Here is a 27,283-nt window from a genome sequence, read left to right as displayed (position 1 = left end):
ATGCTATGATGAATAACTGTATCCTCATAAAATAATAAATTTATTTTTTATAATTTAGAAAAAAACTATTAATATAAGTATAAAAATTACATTAAAATAAAACCTTATGTCAGGAAAAATAAGACCATAACGTAAATGTTATTTTTAATTCTTATTTAATTAAATAATTGATCATCACGTTTATTATCCCATAGGTTGAAGTTTCAAACTATTTCTTGGACTTTCTCCAATATCAAATCCGATATTTACATGTCCAGCATCACTAAAAACATCTTTTACTGAAATTTGACTACTACGAGTAGGTCGAGGTTGTATCCCTAGTGAGTTTCCAACACCACCATAAATATTGTTTGCTCCCAAAGTTTGCATTTGAGATTTCTTTCTAAGAGCCATAATGCTATTCCGTCGTCCCTCGAAAGCTTTAAATGCCTTTGTTGACTGACGAGTAGTCATATTCCGGGGCAGTTCTGCAAAAATTAAAATTATAAGTTATTCTCAGTATCTTATCATTCGAAAGAGTGTCATGTAATTCAGTTTTGATCAATAAATTTATAAAAATATGAATGCACCCTGATACTTTTAAAACTCCCTTGGTACTTTTTGATTACATTAAATTTTTTAGTGATTCCTGATTTATCATCAGTTAAAATTTTTTTAAGGGGTGTATTAAGATATAAAAAATTAACTCTTATATTCAAAAATTAAATTCTTAATTTAATATTTACCGTTCTCTTCAACCATACTGAAAAAGCGTTGCCGGAATGCAACATCCAAAGTATTTATTGCTTGTGTTTTTCGTCTACTTTTTTCAAGATTCCTTATAGTCTTCCTTCGACCAGGTCCACTTCCACTTCCTTCATCATAATCTCCTTCCATTCCGTCCAGCCGTTGTAAATCTCTCACAATTTCTACAGCATGTTTTGATAACAACGCTTCTTCTGAGAGATCTTTTGTCTATGAAATACAAATTATCTTAGAATAATGTTAAAAAATAATTTACTCTGTTTTTTTATGTAAAAATGTATTACCTTTTTACAACAATACCAACTTAACGGTGTACTGGCTAAAATATGTGCAAGTGTTCCGAATCGATGAAATAACATTGCACTGAATTGTATAATTAAAATGAGAGCAAAGAAGAAAACAAAGACTAAACCAATAGGTTCCAGTTGTAAATATTCTTTTGAGATGTGAACCTAAAATAATTATTTTGTTTTTAATTTGGATTTAGGATTATTATTTGATTTAACGAACACAGTCATGAATACACCAGGTTATCAACATCACTTTTAGAATATATTTTTACTACTGAACAAAAAAAAATAAAAACGTAATGTTGAAATATTTTTTTAGTTATTTAAAAAATTAACATCTTTTACGTATAAAAAATATCATGAACAGTAAAGTAATTATTTTTATTATAGCAGTTAATATTTTAAACAGAAAATCTAAAAGAAGAAACTTTATACTTCGAAATAATTTTTTATCATCTTCACACAACGAATGTTCACGAGTTTACTAACTTTCGAAATTGTATGTAACTAAAAAAATTTTTCACTCTTATTGTTTCTTTATTTTTTTGTAAAGTGTAAATTTTATTTACATTTGTAAAAGCATTCATCACGAGATTACTTATATTGTGAATATAAAATATGTGCTATGTTTGATCACCGCAATACCGTATCCGTTATTTTACTTAATTAAATTATTATCATATTAGACACAGAATCACAGAAACCTCCCCACAAGACTTTATCACCGTTTTAACCCGTTCCAAATAATATATAAGTATATAGGTTTTTGTTGCAACTATGTATGAGATTAGTAATAATTTTTTTTTAATTACACCCTAATTCAATAACTACTTTATTTATATTGAGATAAAATTTGTATTTTTCCCCAGAAAAATTGTAATGAAGTTTTAAAAAAAATGCATTGCAAATTTTTATTAATAAAAGAAAGTTAATAATGTTTTCCATTGTATTTATAATCTGTGCAAATTTGTGATTCCTAACGTTAGTTCTTTGAAAATTATATGTAAGTCTGTGAATGTAAAAAATAGCACAAGTAACCCAAGAATAATTAACAAAAAAATTGTGCATAAGAGGCCGGGTTGCCGGTACCTCCGATGTTTCTTCTACGAAGGTGATGTTTGTCTTGATCCCCAAGGGCCACACAACGTGTAGCTGATCTTTGTTTAATTGAAGTAAAAATACGATCAATACAAATAACGCATTGAACATTAAAAATGCAAAGACACTCTTGTTTCGTAGTTCAATTAAATCCGCGGCGATCCGTGCCTGTGATTCCAGACAAAAGAAACAAAAACTACAAATTAGTTAAATAATAGAAAAGCCCCGCTAAAGTCATCGTACTTGGTAGTTGTTGGATATCCAAAACATATATATTCTATTGAATATTTTTTTTCATAGCAAGAAAGAAAAATAACGTTAAACAAAGTACGTGACAGAAGCGGAGCGGTGTTTACCTCTTGAGTGAAATCATCATAAGTAATATTAGTCTTGATACCAAATGGCCACTTGACATGTAGTAAATCTTTGTTTAATTGGAGTAGAAAAACGATGAGGACAAAAAGTGCATTCATCATGAAAAATGCGAATACACTCTGGTCTCGTAGATCTTTTAAGTCTTTAGCTATTCTTGCCTGATATCATTAATAATTATAAAAAAAAGAGATCATTACAAATTTTTTTGTAAAATTTGAATAATCCCAAACATTAATGAAATGACTGACAGATAATAAAATCTATAAGATAAAAAATCAAATTAAATATTGTTCCTATAGTATTTTACCTTCTCAGCTTTATCTTCATCAATAGGATAAAGATATTTCTCGAGTAAGTCTTTCCAAAATTGTTCTTCCTGCATAGACAAAACATCAATTTCTCCTTTCTTTAGGCCTTCATCATGAAGCCAATAAGGCTGAGAATGGAAATTAACATCCCGAGGTACATCATGAGGTTGACTAGTTTCGGTTTCAGTGTCACTGACTGAATCATTCTGATCTTTACGAGATTCTTCTTCTATTGGCCCAAGGTGATCTGGTGCTCTAGAGCTAGCTGAAGATGCTCGTCTTCGAGCTAGTATATGACCCTGAGGGTCTACAGCTCTGAAATTTATAACAAAATATACATAAAAACTGTCAGAAAATGGGTTGAAGTATATCAAATATACCTTTCAATTATTTCTAGACGTTTGCCTAAATGTTCCAGAGAATCAGCAATTGCAATCAGTTGTTGTTTTTCATCAGAAGGTTTTCCATGTGTGCAGAGTAAACATCTGAATAGACCAGCAAAAGAAATCTCTATCGATCCTTGTTCATCATCATTAGAACCAGCACCATTTTGTAGAAATCCGAGTAAAGAATTTTGTTTTGCTTTCCGTTTAGCTTCTTCAGCTTCTTTTTTCTCTTGATCAAGTTCCTACACAATTTATAAGAATACAATAAAAGTATAAAGACAAAATTTTTTATAATTAAACAGCTTGGAACTCAGCAAGTAAAAGAAACAATAAATATCATGCTTTAGTATTTTCTGAGTTTAAAACACTAACTTCAGTTGCAATGAAATTTTTTAGTCATTTATTTACTTTTTTAATTCTAACTTCTTAACCTACAGAAATGAAATATAGGGCAGTATATTCTGAATCAACAGTTTAACATTTTTACTTTTTCTTAAAGTAAATTTGGAAAATGCAATTAAAAAAAAAAAAAAAAAAAAAAAAACGTCTCGATAAGTCAATTTTTTAAACAGTTGTGACTATTTGACAATAACAAAACTATTTTTTTTAATTCACTACTTTTTATAAATTCGGTATGAAAATTTTTTTAATTCCTGAGAAATATACTTAGTGAGGTAAAAAAATTTCAGTGACGTCAAAATGGCCAATCAAAAAGTAATTTTTACTATTTTTATTTTAAGAAATATACAAACCTTTTTGGTTTTCTTAACTTGAACTTCTCTAGTACCCCATGAGACAACATTTAAATTGATAATAGAGTATAAAATCAGTAACAAATACATGGAAGGAATGGATAATAAATAAATGATACCAGGAACAATACACCAAAACTCTTGTGGGTGAAGACAAGCGGCTATAAGAAATGAACTTGTTAGTGATATTAAAAATATCGCAGAGGGTGAGCCTATCCCATCTTCTCCGAGTTGAAGTGCTGTACCAACAATTACGGCCATCATTATCATAGCATATGCAGTAGATAATATTTGGGCACACAATAGCTAAAAGATAAAAAAAGATACAGTATTTAGATATGATTAACTATTATAATTTTAATATTACTAAATATTTGAAAAAATCTTACTTGAATATCAGCTTTACACGTGAAACAAATTACCATAAATAAAAGAATTGGTATTATGTTATAATAAAAGCTTGTCCAATTGTCAATTTTAAAAGCTGCCACAAAAGCTCCCACTAACATAAGAAATATTGTTCCTGGTCCAAGTATGGTGCCACCTAAATTATAAACGATTTTATCAGTTTTTAACAATAAAATTGATAATCAATAGAAAATTTTCATCATACCCATAAGCAAAATCTGATAAGATATATATGGTAGAGAAATATTGTCATTAATTTTGATTGTTCGTTTTGCATCCATAAGCAAATCCATAATATTAGCAATAGTTGATGGAACCCAACGACGACGCTGATTATAAAACTCATTGAAACCTTCAGGAGCGTGAGTATAGGCATCGCTGGCAGCCGAATATTCAACTCTATATCCTCTTTGAAGCAAAAGAGTACAAAGCCATCGATCTTCACCTTGATCATATTGCACATAATGTCTAGCATCTTCTGATTTTGTAGTATATTTCTTCATAACATTATCATCCATAAGGGCTTTTCCTCGAAAAAGTGAAAAACAACCAGGACTACAAAGAACGCAGCCTATCATGTGTTCAGTAGCTTTTTGTAACCAATGACCAATTGCGTACTCAAACATTTGATACCAAACCATAGGACCTGAACCTACCGGATGGATTCGACCGCAAGCAGCACCAAGGTTTTTATTCTTTTTCATCAAATCAACTAAAAGCTTAACAGCAGCCGGTTGAAAGTCAATGTCACCATCAAGAGTTAGAAGATATGTATTTTCTGCTATCATCTCCTTACGATCAACACTTATAGGAAGTTCCATTAATCGATGACCAAGCAAGTAATACATGTACATTACTTGACTCCATCGTTTTCTGTGCCGAATTTTATTTTTATCTTTTAAATGTGCTATCATTTTAGTTTTTCCTGGTAATGTCCATACAAGTCTACCACCATAGGGAGTCGGATATTTTTTAGGAGCTCTCACATGCATTCGAGTCTGATGTACATCAGAAGCAGCTTCATCTAATGTTCCTACTAAGAGTTTGACAAATCGGTTTACTTGAGTTTCATTTTCGTCATGATCTGCAAGTTCAAAAGCATCATCAAAAAAGATATGAGTTTCGAATTCGTAATAATCTGGGTCAACAACTTTTAAATATTTTTGAGCAACACGGCGAGCACATTGATCTTCATCTAATCGCAAGATACTTTTCAAAAATTCTATCATTTCTTCTTTATTTTCATGCCACATAGTAGCACATGCATAAATTCTAGTAACATGATCACTACTTTTTACTGCCGATGGAGGAGTCGTTGAACCATCAGTTTGTTCATAAATTGTCTCATAATCACCGTCACCCTTTTCTCTCTCTATTTCAGCTAGGTCTTCTACTTTAACTTCTGGCTGATCATCTCTTTTTCGATTTAATCCTAATGATTGATCAATTAACAACGAATCATACATAGGAACAACAAATAGTTTTTCTGTTGCTGCAAGTCTTTCACATTTTGGTGTCCAAATGTGAAGAGTAATCCAAGTTTGCGAAAGTAACCAAAGAAGCCATACCCAGGCATATTGTTTAGATATAAAATCATTAAGAAAATACAGTGGTGGTGATTCATAGAAAAGGTAATCAGGAATTGTGCCATGAAAAAAACAAGGATCGCCATTGCGTAAGCCACACGCAGTAATTAAAAGTGAAATAAGAACAGGAATAGTTAGATTCACAGGAAACGCATAACTGAATGGTTGTATTAAAATTTTGCATCCAAATTTACCTGAAAAAGAATTTTAACTTGTAATGGTGTGTACCAGAAAAATAGCATCTTTGATTGAACAACGTTTCAAATAAATATAATTGTTGAGGTTCACTGCAAACTTAATAAAATAATCGAAACCTTGTTAAATCAATTAACTAATGTTTTTGACATTATTTTTAATAATTTCATATTTAAATAAAAGTACTACATTGTTTTGGTAAATACTTACCTACAATATATGTGAAATACGATCCAACTATTTGAATTAATAAAACATAAACAATAGAGTTTAAGTCAGAGTTAATTGTTTCAGTATCTCCAGTAGGTAGTATTTCTGAAAGATCAGGTATAGCCCCCACAACAGATTGGCGCACTCCGGTAACAGTAATTTTTTGCTCTCTAAACGCGGATCCAAACATTGTAAAAAAGTGTCCGATATTTTGGCCTTTTAAATGAAAAATCACCAGTGAACTGATGAAAAAGGCTATTATTTTCCAAACTGAGATAAATAAATAGGTAAAATATCTTGTCAATCTCAATTCTTTTTTTACTCGACCCAATGTACGAATGAAGCCTGAAAAAAGGTTATTATTATCATTAGTTTTTTAATCAGCTATATGTTCAAAACAATTTTTTTGTTAATCTTACCAATAGAACTTTGCATCGATACGTAGTTTTCCCACCAACCACAGGACACAAAAATCAATGTAGGTGGAATCAGCCAGAGACTCTGTTTGGAACTATCCAGTAATGGCCAAACAATAAATCCACTTATTTGGGCCATTAATGCCATAAAATCTACAAGAACGAGTATACATTTTCGTGACTCATCTTTACTACTACTTCTTGAGAGTAATCCAAGCAATCCTGGTACAAAGCAAACACAATTAGTAATCATTGCAGCCTTTATTGCATCTAATTCTGGCAAAACAGCAAAAAACATCGATGCCAGTCCAACAACACGAAACGTTTCCATGACAAACACCAGCAAGAAATGTGAAGATATTGGTTTTTTCCACGATTTAAATATGCACATTCGACAACTTCGAAAAAAAGTTCCAAATTCAGGAGCAGCATAGGCAAAAATTATACACCAAGCCCATGCTATCCTTTGTTCTTCTGGTAATGTAACGATGAATTGCTTATCCCGTCCTAATTCTTTGTTACAATAAACTATTACACGACCAGATTTGAGTTGTGAAGTCATGAAAATGATAGCTCCTTTAGAAATAACTCCACTGACAAGAACTATTATAAAAACTAGAAGATACACAATTACTTTTATTATTTGGATCGTCGCATCAAGACACTTTTGGTTCGCCATCGAGCCTGAGTCGATTTTCGGTGGAGGGTTTCTGAAGACATCCCATGCTTTTGTCTCAACAATTGTTCGCTGGCTATAAGAAAAAATATTCAAATATATTGTACAATATTTTATAATTTAGTATTTCATATAGTGTGAGACAATTTAAAATTTTGATTAGAATAAAGAATTCTTAATTCTCAGAAGAATTGAAAAGAATTAAAATTTTGTTATTTCTATTTCTATGTGATTTGTTTTTTTAATCAAAGGATATGAATTAAATAATTTTAAATCCTTACCAATCCGAAATTGTTTTAAACAGCTAGATACACATTGAATCTACGAGTAATATAAAACAATTCTTTATCAATAGCTTACCTCTCTCCATACTCATGTGTCAAAGGTGTCGTATCATCATCAGAAAAATCATCAGGGTCGTTCGCACCCATCATACCATTCTGCTGATGGTTTTTCGGCATTTTTGAAATTGTTTATCTAAAAAATTAAGAAAGATTACAAATCAGTTTATTTTATTTGGCTCTGATCCCTTATAAATAGAAAAATAAATTTGAAAAGATTGACTCCCTACAGAATGTATATCTGTTTAAAATTATAATCAAATCTTTTTGCATGTTTCAAATCGTTTTAAATCATTTCAAACTCTTTTTTCTAATCAAGGTAATTGTAATCGAAAAATTTTTAAAACATTTCTTAAAAATTCTACATACGTCCGTATTAATTGTAATTACTAGTTTAAGCTAATAATAGTATTATTCAGTGAGAGCAGTAAGTTATTATTGCCTAAGTAAAGTGAGTTGCAGTACAAACGTTAACTACCCGGGTTGAAAAAAATCTTAATTTTAATTTGAAATTTAAGTCAAAATCCTCACATTTCAAATTATTCATTTTATTGTATAAATGTAAAATTTCCATAAAATTTTACTTAATTAGGATCGATTTAAGACAAAAGTCAAAATCAAGTCAGTATCACTTGGTTTTTTATCAGAGTTGGCTTGATTTAACAGCCAGTCCCTACGATTGCAGCATTATATTTCTCTCTTAGTCAAAGAAGAATTTTGAAAAAAACGCTCTGCTACGTAATAAATTTTTTTTATTATCTATTTCATAGCAGAGCGTTTTTTTCGTAACTCTCATTGGTCTAAAAGAAAAACATAATACTGCAACGGCTTTATAACCATGAGAGCAATAAGGTTAGTACCGTTTCTGGCAGTGAGTGTGATGCGAGAAAAATAGGGGACCGGCTGTTTATAATAAAGACAAAAAAAGTCCAAATAAAATTAATTTTAATATAGTTTTATGAATCATTTTTGACCTGACCATGTATATTAAGTTAAAAAAAATAATAAATAATCAATTAATAATCGGCGATTTTTTTACACGGGTATTTGAGCGATCATCGATTTCATAATAGCCAGATATAAATTATTTCAATCATATTTGGAATTGATGATGTTACATGTTGAGATGAAGAGAAGAAACACACGCCGCCCAGATAACTGAAAGAATCACAAGTTATCAGTATAAAATTCCTGGTTTCCATGGGACTCGAACACTGAACCTCTTGAATGCCAGTACTGAAGACATCTCATCTACAATCGAAGAGATTGAAAGAACTTTACCTATTCTATTTTATAAACAGTTCGTTATTTTCGTTATTAGTCTCCCGTTAAATTTAAATCAAAAAAAGACAAAAATTAGTCAAGCAAACGACTAGATGTCTTGACTCGAAAGACTGTTTAAGTAAAAAAAAAAATTCAAGTTTAAGGCAACTAAATAATTTAAGTAAAAAATAATCAAGTTTAAGGCAACTTAATAGTTTAAGTCAAAAAAAGTCAAAATTTGAAGTAAAATCGTCGGCAAATAGACAACTTCAAAGAAAATTAAGTCAAAATTGAGATTTTTTCGACACGGATACTGTATAGAGTTCGAATATTTGCTATGTACAAAGTAGACAGAAAACCTTGATAACAAAAAAAAAAAAAGATATTTTATTCACATTCATCAATAGAAACGAAAAATACAACATTAATTTTACTTTTTACAATATAGTTCAGTAAAGTTTCCCTATGTCTATTGACATGACTATCATGACCATAAAATTTCAAAATACGTTTTTTATAAATACGTTCTTTGCTAATAATCCCTGGTCAACCCACTATTACTGTACATTGCCATATTACAGTAACGTATGATAACTTTATCGTAATTAGTAAAGTGGTCCAAAAAAAAAAAAATTTTTTTTTGTCATCTCAAAAGTTCCATCTAGGTACAAAAAAATTCTTCCAAAAGAGAAACTCGATGTCTCAACTTTATGAGATGCAGAACGATTTTCTGTTTTTCCATTTAAATAACACATGAAGGAATTATTTCTTACAATTATGGTTTAAACTGCTCTTAAATAAAATTAAATTTTTAACAAAAAAGCTTTCATAAAGTTTTCTCGTAATCTTAACTGAAAAAAAAGTTATCAGGCGATAAATCTTTGCGACTAAATTAAACTTAACCAAATATGATTTCAAAACGATTAACAGATTTCGATAAATTTACCGTACTGTTCCTTTAGGATATTAGATTTTTTATAATCTAACTCGTAAATATTATTTTACTTATTTTGAATAAATATTACATAATTTTCAATAAACTATTAATCCTAACGTATAAATTTCACCATTCATATAATAAAATATATTACATAGATAAATTTTATGGTATTTAATTTCAAATTTACTTTACAAATATATTGAAAAAAAAAAAAAAAAAAAATAATAAAAATTATGTTCTGACAAGGATTTCTTGACTCGAGAAATTTATTAGAATGAACAATTTAAATTATTAATTTTTTGACAAAAGAATGTGATTTTATCTTTTGATTGTTATGAGAAAACAAACGAATTGCTTTAAGACTTTTAAAAGGCTGAAACATCATCAATAATTATATCGAAACACAAAAAACTATTTTCAAGCTCAAATTTTCTTCCTCCGAAGCCTCTCAAATAAAAAAAAAAAAATTTTTTTAAACACGTGTTGTACAACTCGTTTTTTTTTTTTTTTTTAAAAAATTCTTAATTTTTCTGATTTTTGACAAGTTTTTCTCAGTGAATATCTTTGCATTTATTTTTAACTGACTAATATGGATATTGTAGAAGATGATCATCTTAAGAATTTATTAGAGCATAAAAAGTATTATTAATTTTGAACATTTAAAGTAATTAATAATTAAATAAAAAGTGTTTAGAAGCGCTTCCTTCTCCCATACATCCTGCATTAAAAATTAAATCAGCATAAAAATATTTCCATGAAACACAGCTTTAAACATGTAACATAGCTTTAAATATCTGAACTTTTAGAAGTTCAGATTTTTCATATTTATACTTGGAAAATCCAACAAATATGTTCCTTTGTTCCGTAGTAACCACCAAGTCAGGAGGGGAGCGAGTGAAAGATTTTTAACTGGTTCTTTTGGTTCTATTCTTGAAAGTGAAAGGCACAGAACAAAACAAATAAGATACAATAACAAGGACGACCACTGAAACTTCATGGTTCTATAAGTAAGGTCTCTCAAGGCTTGTCACAATATCTTACTACTCGTTCTGCACTTTCACAAAACAATACATTCTATATTTTATACATGAAATTACTCATTAACCCGCTTGAATTTTTACTTGACTCATTATTCTATATAAATAAATATTGTCTACAAATAACTAATTATTAGTCGATTATGATTTATCGTCAATCGATAAAACTTATTTTCCAAAATTATCTTTCATTCTTTCGTAAATTTGTTCATAACTATTTAATGTTTGTGACTAATCAAGAAGTCAATTTTCAAAATATGGGATAAAATAATGGCTTTTCTACTTCTGAAAAATTGTTTTAATTATGAATTTTCAGCTGAATATCAATTACTATAAGTTACTGAGAAAAAATAAGAGAAAGGATTTGACCCTGTAAATCATCCCTGAGAAACCTGAAGTGCGCAAAAATGTACTTATCCATTTATAATTAAACTCTTTAATTGATTTCAAAAATTTAAACACCTATTCGTTCGTTTTTAAGCTTTTAAAACTTGAAAATGAGTTATTCTAATACATTCTTCAACTTGAGAAGTTCAATAACCCCTGGATAGACAGGTATACTTTTTAGATAAGTTGTCGAACTCGATCTCATTTTTGTTTCATTCTATATCTCCATTTCTTATGGTAATGATGTTCCTTAAACAAGTAAATCAATTTCAATTGGGCTTGTGACATATTAATCGTAATAATTAAAATGCAAAAATCAATTAGATTCTAAAAATTAACAGTTGTAAAATTTGAAAGTCTTTTCAAAGAAACACGTTTCTTAAAAATTTTAAGACATCATATTGACGATTGGATTGAATTATATAAGGCATAGAATATTGCACGTAATATTTGAGGAGTTAAGTTTCAAAAGGGTATTTTTTGATTTTTGATTAATCAAGACAAAAAACTGGTTATCTTCAATTGTAAATATTTTTATTCAACTTTTTTAATTTAGCTATAAAAAGCTATCGGTTATGAAGCTACAACTCGATTTTAATTTAGAAATCTTTATAATTCTCGAAGTACTTAATATTTAAAAGATCAAAAAACTGTTCTTTTAAAATATGAAAAGGCACCCTTTTAAAAATCAGCTCCTCATTTAGGAGTTGAATTAAGAAAATTGAATCGATCTGTGATTCTAGAAGTAACTTATGAAATGGAACATTTTAAGACATTCTTACACGAAAAAAAAAAAAAAAAAAAAAAAAAAAAAAAAGTTAAATAGAAAAAAGAAGAATATAAGGAAAACCGAAGTTGTTTTGAGACAAGGAGAAATTGTTTCTTTCTTTGTAAAAAACTATATCTCTCTAATTTATTTTTTAAGATTAACTACAATTGGAGAGATTACACAGAAAAAATATCATTGATTAATATTTTGAATAGTAATCAGTAATGTATTGATGGCAGTAAAAGTTAAGTATGGTATGAGAATAGTAAGCGCTGTGCAGCGAACGACCGGTGGCTGTTTGTACTCGACTGAGTACTATATCACACGGTTGAAATTTCATCACTCAATACTGACTTCTTTTCAGATTATATTCAATCGTGTGTAGGCAGTCATCAGTCATTTGCTGTACAGCGCTCACTATTCTCTTAAAACACCTAATCTTTAATGTCATCAATACACTTCTGACTACTATAATTCAAAATACTAAACAATGATGTTTTATTTTCTTTGCATGCAAAAGCTACTAAGCTATGTTAAATTTATTTATTTATTTATGTCGCTTATTCCTAGGCTTTAAGAAAAATAGCTTTTATTTATTATGTGCTTCTTTAATCAAAATAGTATGGGCTCGTTCAAGCTCTTGACAGATCTTAACAGATCTTGTACTAAAAACTAAAAGTACCTGCATTCTCTCTAAAGAATATCTATGGGAAAACAATGCAAGGTATATTTATCTAAGCTCAGTCCAGTTAAGTACTTAGTAAACTTGAACCCAATAAGATCAATTTTTAAATATTTATTCTACACAGAAAAAAAAAATTCTTGAATCAAGAAAATTATAAGGAAGACTGAAGTTATTTTGGAGTAAGAAGAAATTTTCTTGGCTTAAAAAAGTGAACTTCGTTCAAAAAATTTTAACTTTATTTAAGAAATTTTCAGTCTTCCTTAAGACTTTCTTGATTTAAGAAAATTTACACTTGACTCAAGACTTTTTTTCTTTCTATGTATGGTTTTTAAAATTATATCATTATTTAATTTAGTGAAATTATTTTTCATTTCTAAGCAGCAGTATACATATATTTTCAATTTGGTAGTAAATTTGAATGTTTATTTTTTGAACAGAACAAATTTTTGAGTTAGCATGAAACCGTGGCATGAAATTTTAAGATTTAAATGATTTCACTGAGTCAATGAATTTGTTAATTACTTACGTTAAAATACTTAAAAACATTTACTATTTAACAATTAAAATTTTGTTGATTTCTTCGAGCTTAAAAATTAATACGCATCAATATTTATAGTCTCTATAGTTCAAAAGAAGATCATCAATTATATTTTAGAGCTTCAAAAGCTTTCAGATTTTTTCTCCGAATGTCAGCATATAACAAAAGTTTATAAAATTTATCATTCAAGACTATGATAAGTATTTAATTGTAGACTTATTCTTATCTGATAGTTTTTTATCTTAGTTTTTGACCTGTACAATCTTATTCTGAACTCATAGAAGAGTTCTTATATACCTACTGACGTATCAAACTTGTGGATATAAGGCATAATATTTACAAAGATTTTTTACGCCATTGTTTTAATCATTTAAGATTTGAAAATTCTATAGAATTCTATAGAATTTTTGCTGTGAATAATATATTATTCACAGCAAAAATGAAAAAAAAAAGTTGTTCTTTCTGATGTTTCATGGACAAAAATGAAAACGACTCAGTTTCTATACATAATTAATTGTTATTGTAATACACAAATACTTAATTTATAATAAAGTATATGACTAATAGATCTTAAAAAACCATTAAGTGTGATTAAAGGCTCAAAAAATTTTTTTAATTTCGAAGGAAGAAAATAACAAAAATACTTCAAATTTAATTATTTGGCTATTAATTACATATTTGTAGTTGACTCGAAGAAATTATAAAAAGCAGCAGTGGAAAAAAACTTAATACTACTCTTTCATAAAAAAAAATGAAATCAAAATCATTTATCTGAATTTCATAATCTATTTAGAATTCCTCGTAATTCTAATTCAATACCGATAAAATAATTAATTGGATTCAAGAGAGAAATTCTTAAGCCTAAAACATTATTTTGAAGAATTTAATCATTTTGAATTCGATAAAAAAGATTTTACGTCAAGTAAGATTTTTTTGAAGCAAGAATACTTTCTCAGATCAAGAATTTTTCCACTTGATTCAAGTTCATCAAACTCTTTAGAATGATGTTCTTGATTCAAGAATTTTTCTTTTGAATTAATTTAATTTCTTTATTGGTATAATTTTTTTTTTAATATATTTATCAAAGTAAAAGAGCTTCGAGGATATCTAACAAAAAGAAAATATTTCCTAATTTTATGATTTATAATTCTTTTATATTAAATAAATCTCACAATTAAAAATTTTTGTCATAATGATGTATAATAATTAAAAAAATCTCGAATTTGAAATGACTTTTTTCACAAGGTTTAAACAGTAAACATGACCATGCTACACTAAAAATATTCCCGTGTACTTATTCTAATTAAATAATACTACTGAAATTAACGAATAATCAAATTAAATCCTAATAAAAATTCTATTCCAATTGATAACTATGTCTTAAACAATATTGTGACAGCACACCACCACATAATACCAGATTTCGGTTTATCTCTCACCTGAAACCTTTTACTTTAATTTTTGATACACAACTTTTAATCTTTATTTCTTTGTACTCGAAAAGACCAAAAATTTGCTGAGAAGTTATATAAAATATGGAATAAGTTATCAAAGTATTAGTTTGCTCTATACTCTAATTTAAATAACTTTTGCTAACGATGTGGTTTATATTGATAATTTCAATGTCTAATAACTTCAATAGATTCCAATGTTATTGAACTCAAACAAAATGATCAATTATAAAATAAGTATTCACATGGTACATGTATTTTGAAAAACAGTTATGAATGTTAATCTGTATTCAAGTAAAAGTAAAAGAATACTAAAAAATATTCAGCAAAACATGTCACATAATATAAAAAGATTACGTTTTATTCTGTTTAGAAAATCTGGATAGTAAAGAAAATAATATTCTCAATCTACCTCTCTAAACTTACTCAGTGAGTTTTTTATTTTATAGAATTTTCTATGAGTTTATCACATGCATTTGAAATTGATTATAAATGTCAATAATAATATTACTTAGTTTATATCATTAGAATTACAATTTTGATAACTAATTAAAACTAAAAGAAATTTATAAGACTAAAAATAAAGTCAGTATGTGTATATATATATAGATAGTTCGATCTATACACGGATGTATAACGGAAAGAGGTACGAATGATATCATATGTATTAAAAATTTACCTGTTGCAAGTGTTTGAAACTTTTTCACGTTCTTTATCTTCAGAATTTGTAATTTTTTTTTCTTCTTTCTTCACTTAATCATTATTATTTTGATTGATACACTTTTGATAATTTTTGAACACAATCATGATTTGGTTGTTATCGTAAATAATAAAACCATTCAAACACTCTGTTATACCTCTAAAAATAACTAATGTTTAACCATAATTACTAATAGAATTAAAAAATTTTTTATTGTTAATATAAAATACAATATTGAATTGACATTCATCAGTACACGTAGGTGAAAGCTAAAGAGAAGGAGAAGAGCGTTACCACGCGACTGGTTGATTTTACATCAGAAGAAAAAGAATGAACGGTTATGTCCCTCCCCAACATACTCCTCTCAAACTATGTTACTTTCACAAGAACCTTTCAGGTCGTGGTAAGACTGATAGACTCAGGAATTTGGCTTGAAATTATGATATATGTTATTGACCCTATGTCTCTACTTTAAATTTAGTAGATCCTAATTGTAATATCCATAAAAAATTGATAGTATTATGCAACCATGCTAAAAACAGATATAAAAGTTCTTCTTCAATACAGAATTTTTCTTCTTGAAACATTTCTTGCTGTGACCGCAAAGCTAGAACAGAAGGCTATATATAAACATTAATTATTAAAAAAATTGGTTGGCTATTAGTAAAAATCAAGTTTTTTTGATAATAATTATAACAGAAATTCTGCTGCCAGTTATTACTATTGTTCTTAGCATGGTAGCATGTGAATGAGGAAGTTGAGAATATGTATGAGTGTACTCATTTATTTTCTATGGATATTTTCCAATTACTATAACATTCTCCAGATTCCTGAAGTCTTAAAAATATTTTTTTTTTGTCAATCTCAGTCTGTGATGAGTATATACCAGGTTTTTTTTTCATTAATTCTAATTTACTTTCAGTAGAAGTATGACACAGATTAATCGAATACCACATATTGAGTATTATTGAAAAAACCTATATTATTTATGAACGATCTTTCGAAAGATTCAAGGATTCACCTGAGTCATTCAATGTTGAAGCTTGATTATTTTTTCCATGTATCATTGATATATCTAACATCGCTCCAAAGTCTGGTCGAACGTTTGATATTGAGAGCTCATCAGCAACAGAAAAATTAGTAGGCCGTTTTGATTTCATGTTATCATTTGTAGACTCTAAAGTTTTTTTCGATCTACTAAATTATCAATTCTAGATGGATCTAGGTTGAAGCAAGTAAGTGGAATGTTTTCACCGGGTGTATAGTCATTTTCCGATCGATTACGTCTTTTGATGGATTAGTAGAACTACCTTTATTATTAGAATTAAATAAATTTGCAATATTTCGATTGTACATACTTGGCGAAACTTTAGTTATTTCGTTTAAAGGAAATGCTGATAGTTTAGCAAGATCAGCAGAAGAAAAATTAGCTAATTTACTTAAATCTGGCATCGGTGTAATTTGTTGTGAAAAATCAGGAAGAGGAAAATCTGATGTAAAGCTTGACCGCATCTTATTTAATACTTCTATAGAAAGGGGACCCGTCAATTTGGAAAAGTCTATAGATGTCGGTGGTTCAACATCTAGTTTATTAACAGTTTTCACTGAAACTGTAAGCTCGCCTGATTTAAAAGTTGGTGGAATTTCGGGTTTGTCTATTTTAGTATATAACCGATTATCTTTTAATGATTCATCGATAACTTCTTTTTACAATCACGAGAAGACGTCGAAGGTTGAGATTCAAACTTGGGTAAAGGAGTCATAATGTTGTTATCTGATTTGAAAGCTACGGGGGTAAGGAAAACATTATTATTACTTAATCCAGATGCGGTCTGAGTTAAAGACTCATTCATCCCAAGAGGAGGAAACTGGACAGTAATAAAAGCATCTGATCTAGTTTCTATTGATGAATCCGGAAGAATCATTTTTTTAATTACTTCCCAATATCCAGTATCATTACCTCGACTACGACCCGGTAATTTTGATGCTAAAGAATTTCGTAACCTTTCTAAATAAGTTGTGGTACTGTTGAAATTTGACTTAAAATTAATACCTCCTTCACTTCTGTAATACTCGATACATTTTTAATTTCATCAAGGGCATCTTGAGATAAAAATGATTCTTGTGATATTGTATAACTGAGCAACATTGGGCGAGGATACTCGTGAGGCCGATTTTCAGGTGGTGGCATCGACCAAAAGATGTTGAAATTAGATTCATAACAATTACCATCAGCATTATAAGGTGCTTCAATAAAAAATAAAGAAAAAAATATTTTATCTAAGTTATTAAATAAAAGAGATAAGCGTTAAAATAAATATAATAACTTACAACAAATCAAGCCTACACAAGGAGTATATCCGTTATCACTAAGACCTTTCATTTTATTTGATAATCAAGTTGATAATCAACATCTCTTAATGATGGTGATGCGTGAGATCGTGGGTGCGAATGATACCATCCTACTAAAGTTACTCGCTGCCATTCCATAGCTCTTGCGATTTCAGCTTCAACCATTCCAGCTGCTGTTTTATCTTTACCCGCATATCGGCAAGGAAATGCACTCGTAATAGCCAAATCTTGAAGTAATGTTAGGTAAAATCAGATAACTATTATAGACAAAGATGCTTATGTTGGCATTATATAGTATTGCATTAAATAAAATAAACAAAGATATTTGTAGTTTACATTCAAAATATTACTTACTATGAGCATTTATATCCCAATGCCCACCGAGATATCCACAAACCTCCTTGTCTGTGAGATGACAATGTAAATCTACTATTAAAGCCGCCGTTGTCGAAATCGTTACCAAAAACGGTTGAATTTTACCAAGAGAACTAAATGATGTTAGTTCAACCATGGTACTCATGTCCCTATAATAATAATAATAATAATAATAATAATAATAATAATAATAATAATAATAATAATAATAATAATAATAATAATAATAATAATAATAATAATAATAATAATAATAATAATAATAATAATAATAATAATAATAATAATAATAATAATAATAATAATAATAATAATAATAATAATAATAATAATAATAATAATAATAATAATAATAATAATAATAATAATAATAATAATAATAATAATAATAATAATAATAATAATAATAATAATAATAATAATAATAATAATAATAATAATAATAATAATAATAATAATAATAATAATAATAATAATAATAATAATAATAATAATAATAATAATAATAATAATAATAATAATAATAATAATAATAATAATAATAATAATAATAATAATAATAATAATAATAATAATAATAATAATAATAATAATAATAATAATAATAATAATAATAATAATAATAATAATAATAATAATAATAATAATAATAATAATAATAATAATAATAATAATAATAATAATAATAATAATAATAATAATAATAATAATAATAATAATAATAATAATAATAATAATAATAATAATAATAATAATAATAATAATAATAATAATAATAATAATAATAATAATAATAATAATAATAATAATAATAATAATAATAATAATAATAATAATAATAATAATAATAATAATAATAATAATAATAATAATAATAATAATAATAATAATAATAATAATAATAATAATAATAATAATAATAATAATAATAATAATAATAATAATAATAATAATAATAATAATAATAATAATAATAATAATAATAATAATAATAATAATAATAATAATAATAATAATAATAATAATAATAATAATAATAATAATAATAATAATAATAATAATAATAATAATAATAATAATAATAATAATAATAATAATAATAATAATAATAATAATAATAATAATAATAATAATAATAATAATAATAATAATAATAATAATAATAATAATAATAATAATAATAATAATAATAATAATAATAATAATAATAATAATAATAATAATAATAATAATAATAATAATAATAATAATAATAATAATAATAATAATAATAATAATAATAATAATAATAATAATAATAATAATAATAATAATAATAATAATAATAATAATAATAATAATAATAATAATAATAATAATAATAATAATAATAATAATAATAATAATAATAATAATAATAATAATAATAATAATAATAATAATAATAATAATAATAATAATAATAATAATAATAATAATAATAATAATAATAATAATAATAATAATAATAATAATAATAATAATAATAATAATAATAATAATAATAATAATAATAATAATAATAATAATAATAATAATAATAATAATAATAATAATAATAATAATAATAATAATAATAATAATAATAATAATAATAATAATAATAATAATAATAATAATAATAATAATAATAATAATAATAATAATAATAATAATAATAATAATAATAATAATAATAATAATAATAATAATAATAATAATAATAATAATAATAATAATAATAATAATAATAATAATAATAATAATAATAATAATAATAATAATAATAATAATAATAATAATAATAATAATAATAATAATAATAATAATAATAATAATAATAATAATAATAATAATAATAATAATAATAATAATAATAATAATAATAATAATAATAATAATAATAATAATAATAATAATAATAATAATAATAATAATAATAATAATAATAATAATAATAATAATAATAATAATAATAATAATAATAATAATAATAATAATAATAATAATAATAATAATAATAATAATAATAATAATAATAATAATAATAATAATAATAATAATAATAATAATAATAATAATAATAATAATAATAATAATAATAATAATAATAATAATAATAATAATAATAATAATAATAATAATAATAATAATAATAATAATAATAATAATAATAATAATAATAATAATAATAATAATAATAATAATAATAATAATAATAATAATAATAATAATAATAATAATAATAATAATAATAATAATAATAATAATAATAATAATAATAATAATAATAATAATAATAATAATAATAATAATAATAATAATAATAATAATAATAATAATAATAATAATAATAATAATAATAATAATAATAATAATAATAATAATAATAATAATAATAATAATAATAATAATAATAATAATAATAATAATAATAATAATAATAATAATAATAATAATAATAATAATAATAATAATAATAATAATAATAATAATAATAATAATAATAATAATAATAATAATAATAATAATAATAATAATAATAATAATAATAATAATAATAATAATAATAATAATAATAATAATAATAATAATAATAATAATAATAATAATAATAATAATAATAATAATAATAATAATAATAATAATAATAATAATAATAATAATAATAATAATAATAATAATAATAATAATAATAATAATAATAATAATAATAATAATAATAATAATAATAATAATAATAATAATAATAATAATAATAATAATAATAATAATAATAATAATAATAATAATAATAATAATAATAATAATAATAATAATAATAATAATAATAATAATAATAATAATAATAATAATAATAATAATAATAATAATAATAATAATAATAATAATAATAATAATAATAATAATAATAATAATAATAATAATAATAATAATAATAATAATAATAATAATAATAATAATAATAATAATAATAATAATAATAATAATAATAATAATAATAATAATAATAATAATAATAATAATAATAATAATAATAATAATAATAATAATAATAATAATAATAATAATAATAATAATAATAATAATAATAATAATAATAATAATAATAATAATAATAATAATAATAATAATAATAATAATAATAATAATAATAATAATAATAATAATAATAATAATAATAATAATAATAATAATAATAATAATAATAATAATAATAATAATAATAATAATAATAATAATAATAATAATAATAATAATAATAATAATAATAATAATAATAATAATAATAATAATAATAATAATAATAATAATAATAATAATAATAATAATAATAATAATAATAATAATAATAATAATAATAATAATAATAATAATAATAATAATAATAATAATAATAATAATAATAATAATAATAATAATAATAATAATAATAATAATAATAATAATAATAATAATAATAATAATAATAATAATAATAATAATAATAATAATAATAATAATAATAATAATAATAATAATAATAATAATAATAATAATAATAATAATAATAATAATAATAATAATAATAATAATAATAATAATAATAATAATAATAATAATAATAATAATAATAATAATAATAATAATAATAATAATAATAATAATAATAATAATAATAATAATAATAATAATAATAATAATAATAATAATAATAATAATAATAATAATAATAATAATAATAATAATAATAATAATAATAATAATAATAATAATAATAATAATAATAATAATAATAATAATAATAATAATAATAATAATAATAATAATAATAATAATAATAATAATAATAATAATAATAATAATAATAATAATAATAATAATAATAATAATAATAATAATAATAATAATAATAATAATAATAATAATAATAATAATAATAATAATAATAATAATAATAATAATAATAATAATAATAATAATAATAATAATAATAATAATAATAATAATAATAATAATAATAATAATAATAATAATAATAATAATAATAATAATAATAATAATAATAATAATAATAATAATAATAATAATAATAATAATAATAATAATAATAATAATAATAATAATAATAATAATAATAATAATAATAATAATAATAATAATAATAATAATAATAATAATAATAATAATAATAATAATAATAATAATAATAATAATAATAATAATAATAATAATAATAATAATAATAATAATAATAATAATAATAATAATAATAATAATAATAATAATAATAATAATAATAATAATAATAATAATAATAATAATAATAATAATAATAATAATAATAATAATAATAATAATAATAATAATAATAATAATAATAATAATAATAATAATAATAATAATAATAATAATAATAATAATAATAATAATAATAATAATAATAATAATAATAATAATAATAATAATAATAATAATAATAATAATAATAATAATAATAATAATAATAATAATAATAATAATAATAATAATAATAATAATAATAATAATAATAATAATAATAATAATAATAATAATAATAATAATAATAATAATAATAATAATAATAATAATAATAATAATAATAATAATAATAATAATAATAATAATAATAATAATAATAATAATAATAATAATAATAATAATAATAATAATAATAATAATAATAATAATAATAATAATAATAATAATAATAATAATAATAATAATAATAATAATAATAATAATAATAATAATAATAATAATAATAATAATAATAATAATAATAATAATAATAATAATAATAATAATAATAATAATAATAATAATAATAATAATAATAATAATAATAATAATAATAATAATAATAATAATAATAATAATAATAATAATAATAATAATAATAATAATAATAATAATAATAATAATAATAATAATAATAATAATAATAATAATAATAATAATAATAATAATAATAATAATAATAATAATAATAATAATAATAATAATAATAATAATAATAATAATAATAATAATAATAATAATAATAATAATAATAATAATAATAATAATAATAATAATAATAATAATAATAATAATAATAATAATAATAATAATAATAATAATAATAATAATAATAATAATAATAATAATAATAATAATAATAATAATAATAATAATAATAATAATAATAATAATAATAATAATAATAATAATAATAATAATAATAATAATAATAATAATAATAATAATAATAATAATAATAATAATAATAATAATAATAATAATAATAATAATAATAATAATAATAATAATAATAATAATAATAATAATAATAATAATAATAATAATAATAATAATAATAATAATAATAATAATAATAATAATAATAATAATAATAATAATAATAATAATAATAATAATAATAATAATAATAATAATAATAATAATAATAATAATAATAATAATAATAATAATAATAATAATAATAATAATAATAATAATAATAATAATAATAATAATAATAATAATAATAATAATAATAATAATAATAATAATAATAATAATAATAATAATAATAATAATAATAATAATAATAATAATAATAATAATAATAATAATAATAATAATAATAATAATAATAATAATAATAATAATAATAATAATAATAATAATAATAATAATAATAATAATAATAATAATAATAATAATAATAATAATAATAATAATAATAATAATAATAATAATAATAATAATAATAATAATAATAATAATAATAATAATAATAATAATAATAATAATAATAATAATAATAATAATAATAATAATAATAATAATAATAATAATAATAATAATAATAATAATAATAATAATAATAATAATAATAATAATAATAATAATAATAATAATAATAATAATAATAATAATAATAATAATAATAATAATAATAATAATAATAATAATAATAATAATAATAATAATAATAATAATAATAATAATAATAATAATAATAATAATAATAATAATAATAATAATAATAATAATAATAATAATAATAATAATAATAATAATAATAATAATAATAATAATAATAATAATAATAATAATAATAATAATAATAATAATAATAATAATAATAATAATAATAATAATAATAATAATAATAATAATAATAATAATAATAATAATAATAATAATAATAATAATAATAATAATAATAATAATAATAATAATAATAATAATAATAATAATAATAATAATAATAATAATAATAATAATAATAATAATAATAATAATAATAATAATAATAATAATAATAATAATAATAATAATAATAATAATAATAATAATAATAATAATAATAATAATAATAATAATAATAATAATAATAATAATAATAATAATAATAATAATAATAATAATAATAATAATAATAATAATAATAATAATAATAATAATAATAATAATAATAATAATAATAATAATAATAATAATAATAATAATAATAATAATAATAATAATAATAATAATAATAATAATAATAATAATAATAATAATAATAATAATAATAATAATAATAATAATAATAATAATAATAATAATAATAATAATAATAATAATAATAATAATAATAATAATAATAATAATAATAATAATAATAATAATAATTAATTAATAATAATAATAATAATAATAATAATAATAATAATAATAATTAATAATAATAATAATAATAATAATAATAATAATAATAATAATTAATAATAATAATAATAATAATAATAATAATAATAATAATAATAATAATAATAATAATAATAATAATAATAATAATAATAATAATAATAATAATAATAATAATAATAATAATAATAATAATAATAATAATAATAATAATAATAATAATAATAATAATTATAATAATTATAATAATAATAATAATAATAATAATAATAATAATAATAATAATAATAATAATAATAATAATAATAATAATAATAATAATAATAATAATAATAATAATAATAATAATAATAATAATAATAATAATAATAATAATAATAATAATAATAATAATAATAATAATAATAATAATAATAATAATAATAATAATAATAAATAATAATAATAATAATAATAATAATAATAATAATAATAATAATAATAATAATAATAATAATAATAATAATAAATAATAATAATAATAATAATAATAATAATAATAATAATAATAAATAATAATAATAATAATAATAATAATAATAATAATAATAAATAATAATAATAATAATAATAATAATAATAATAATAATAATAATAATAATAATAATAATAATAATAATAAATAATAATAATAATAATAATAATAATAATAATAATAATAATAATAATAATAATAATAATAATAATAATAATAATAATAATAATAATAATAATAATAATAATAATAATAATAATAATAATAATAATAATAATAATAATAATAATAATAATAATAATAATAATAATAATAATAATAATAATAATAATAATAATAATAATAATAATAATAATAATAATAATAATAATAATAATAATAATAATAATAATAATAATAATAATAATAATAATAATAATAAATAAAAAATAATTATATTTTTCTAGTTATAATTTGAAAAATATTAGATGCATTTATTTAAATACATTGCATGACTCCTGATGCCTAAATTTGTGTGTTTCACAGGAACTCTTACAATCGCAATCGAATTAAATAGTTGCGGTTCCTGTTTTTCACTGTTTGTATTACTCGATATCTCCATATTAGTAACTTATAAGTTTCTGTTTAAATATTATTTTTGCATTAAATATTTACATAAAGGTTATAATGTTTATTTATCCTTTGCCGTAACTGGCTTCACTTCCCATTGCAATTTCTTAATTTTTTTCCGTATATCCCCACCATATTAAATAAAGCATTCACAATCATACTCCAAATTTAATATTGTTTATTATTATTATATTTGTATTCACCCCATGCATAACGAATACACATTCACTAATACAATAAGTGTTTTTGTTTGTAATTTGTCAAGAATTTCCGTTGGTTTAGGCAGAACTCGTGATTCACGTCTGATAGAAAATTACGGGTATATTCCAACATTCACTGCGACCACTGTAAGGTCTGTGTTTTATAAACAACTACTAGTATACGTTGCGCGCGCAAGCGTGCGTCTGAATGTTGGTATGGAATTACTTATATAAATTTTCATACTTATGATATATTTGACCAACTAAAAATTTGAATAGCGCGCTACGCGCGCACCTTAATTTTAACCAATAAAAAATCAGGTCCCATTTTTTGCGAGTTTCGACCATTGACTAACTTTTATTGTAAGGGTCACGTTACAAATAGTTTGCAACACATATTTTTCATCTCAATTTTTAACAGGATTTATTATAGGAATCTTAATTTTATTATTGGACTAGAATTAAATTCGCGCGCTCCTGACTCTAGATTTTGCATATATTTTTATGCTTATGATAAATTCGACCAATCACATCACGAATAAATTGGTTTCAAATACTTTTCATCTCTATTTTAATAATAAGATAGGTATATGGTTCTTTTTGAAAAAAAGACGCCATCCAAATATTCCGTCCAAATAAAAATTTCCGATTAAAGATTCAAAATTTAATTTTTAATTTGAAAAATTATAAATTTAAAAATTCGTAGAAATAAAATATTTTTCTTTCCAAGAGCATTGCGAAAGCGTGAATCTCGATTTTAATTGATAAAAGAGATGAGTCAAAAGCAAAAAGCAATTAAAATTACTATAATAATTTTGTTATAATTTCATATCGCCATTTGGTAAATAAAAAGTCTTTTAAGTACATTTTCTCTTATATATATAAGGAAGAGACAAAATTTTACAATACTGAAATTAATAGATATCTGATAAATGTTAAAATTTTTTTCAACCAATAAATTATTGCAAGAAAAATTTATCTAAAAAATTCCATCTTTAGA

General features: G+C 20.9%; 2 protein-coding genes across 5 annotated transcripts; both read right to left on the bottom strand.

Annotated features, from left to right (window-relative positions):
* Kkv (hyaluronan synthase-like protein kkv) lies at positions 1-17,743 on the bottom strand. Of its 4 annotated transcripts, none has more exons than XM_074244027.1 (13): positions 17,609-17,743; positions 7,805-7,921; positions 6,772-7,520; positions 6,353-6,697; positions 4,567-6,141; positions 4,343-4,497; positions 3,954-4,259; positions 3,196-3,443; positions 2,815-3,130; positions 2,124-2,300; positions 1,029-1,196; positions 726-954; positions 1-467 (listed from the first exon to the last, which is right to left on the bottom strand). In XM_074244027.1, exons 2-13 carry the CDS (start codon positions 7,903-7,905, stop codon positions 184-186), a joined length of 4,653 nt encoding a protein of 1,550 aa, XP_074100128.1. In that variant the 5' UTR covers positions 7,906-7,921; positions 17,609-17,743; the 3' UTR covers positions 1-183. The 4 variants fall into 4 exon arrangements, with proteins under 4 accessions (XP_074100128.1, XP_074100125.1, XP_074100126.1 ...); XM_074244024.1 differs by lacking the exon at positions 2,124-2,300 and adding an exon at positions 2,489-2,665 and having other exon boundaries at positions 2-467; XM_074244025.1 differs by lacking the exons at positions 2,124-2,300; positions 17,609-17,743 and adding exons at positions 2,489-2,665; positions 15,535-15,666 and having other exon boundaries at positions 2-467.
* LOC141528132 (uncharacterized) lies at positions 15,742-27,283 on the bottom strand. Its single transcript, XM_074244029.1, is given in 9 exon segments — positions 15,742-16,738; positions 16,741-16,824; positions 16,827-17,255; positions 17,258-17,641; positions 17,644-17,802; positions 17,887-17,943; positions 17,946-18,134; positions 18,262-18,431; positions 25,960-27,283. Coding segments are annotated over 9 exon segments (1,785 nt in total). The 5' UTR covers positions 26,076-27,283; the 3' UTR covers positions 15,742-16,541.

This window comes from Cotesia typhae, unplaced genomic scaffold, assembly GCF_013202065.1.
Source record: "Cotesia typhae breed Kobodo isofemale line unplaced genomic scaffold, CoteBio_Ctyphae contig_42, whole genome shotgun sequence".
In the NCBI taxonomy this organism is placed as follows: domain Eukaryota; kingdom Metazoa; phylum Arthropoda; class Insecta; order Hymenoptera; family Braconidae; genus Cotesia; species Cotesia typhae.
This window is presented reverse-complemented; position numbering and strand designations above follow the sequence as displayed.

Excerpts from the sequence above, each read along its gene's own strand:
- Kkv (XM_074244027.1), bottom strand. The coding sequence starts at position 7,905 with ATGCCGAAAAACCATCAGCAGAATGGTATGATGGGTGCGAACGACCCT. Across the intron at positions 7,521-7,804 it reads ACACATGAGTATGGAGAGAG|CCAGCGAACAATTGTTGAGA; the intron begins GTAAGCTATTGA and ends TTTTTCTTATAG. Across the intron at positions 1,197-2,123 it reads TCGTAGAAGAAACATCGGAG|GTTCACATCTCAAAAGAATA; the intron begins GTACCGGCAACC and ends TAATTATTTTAG.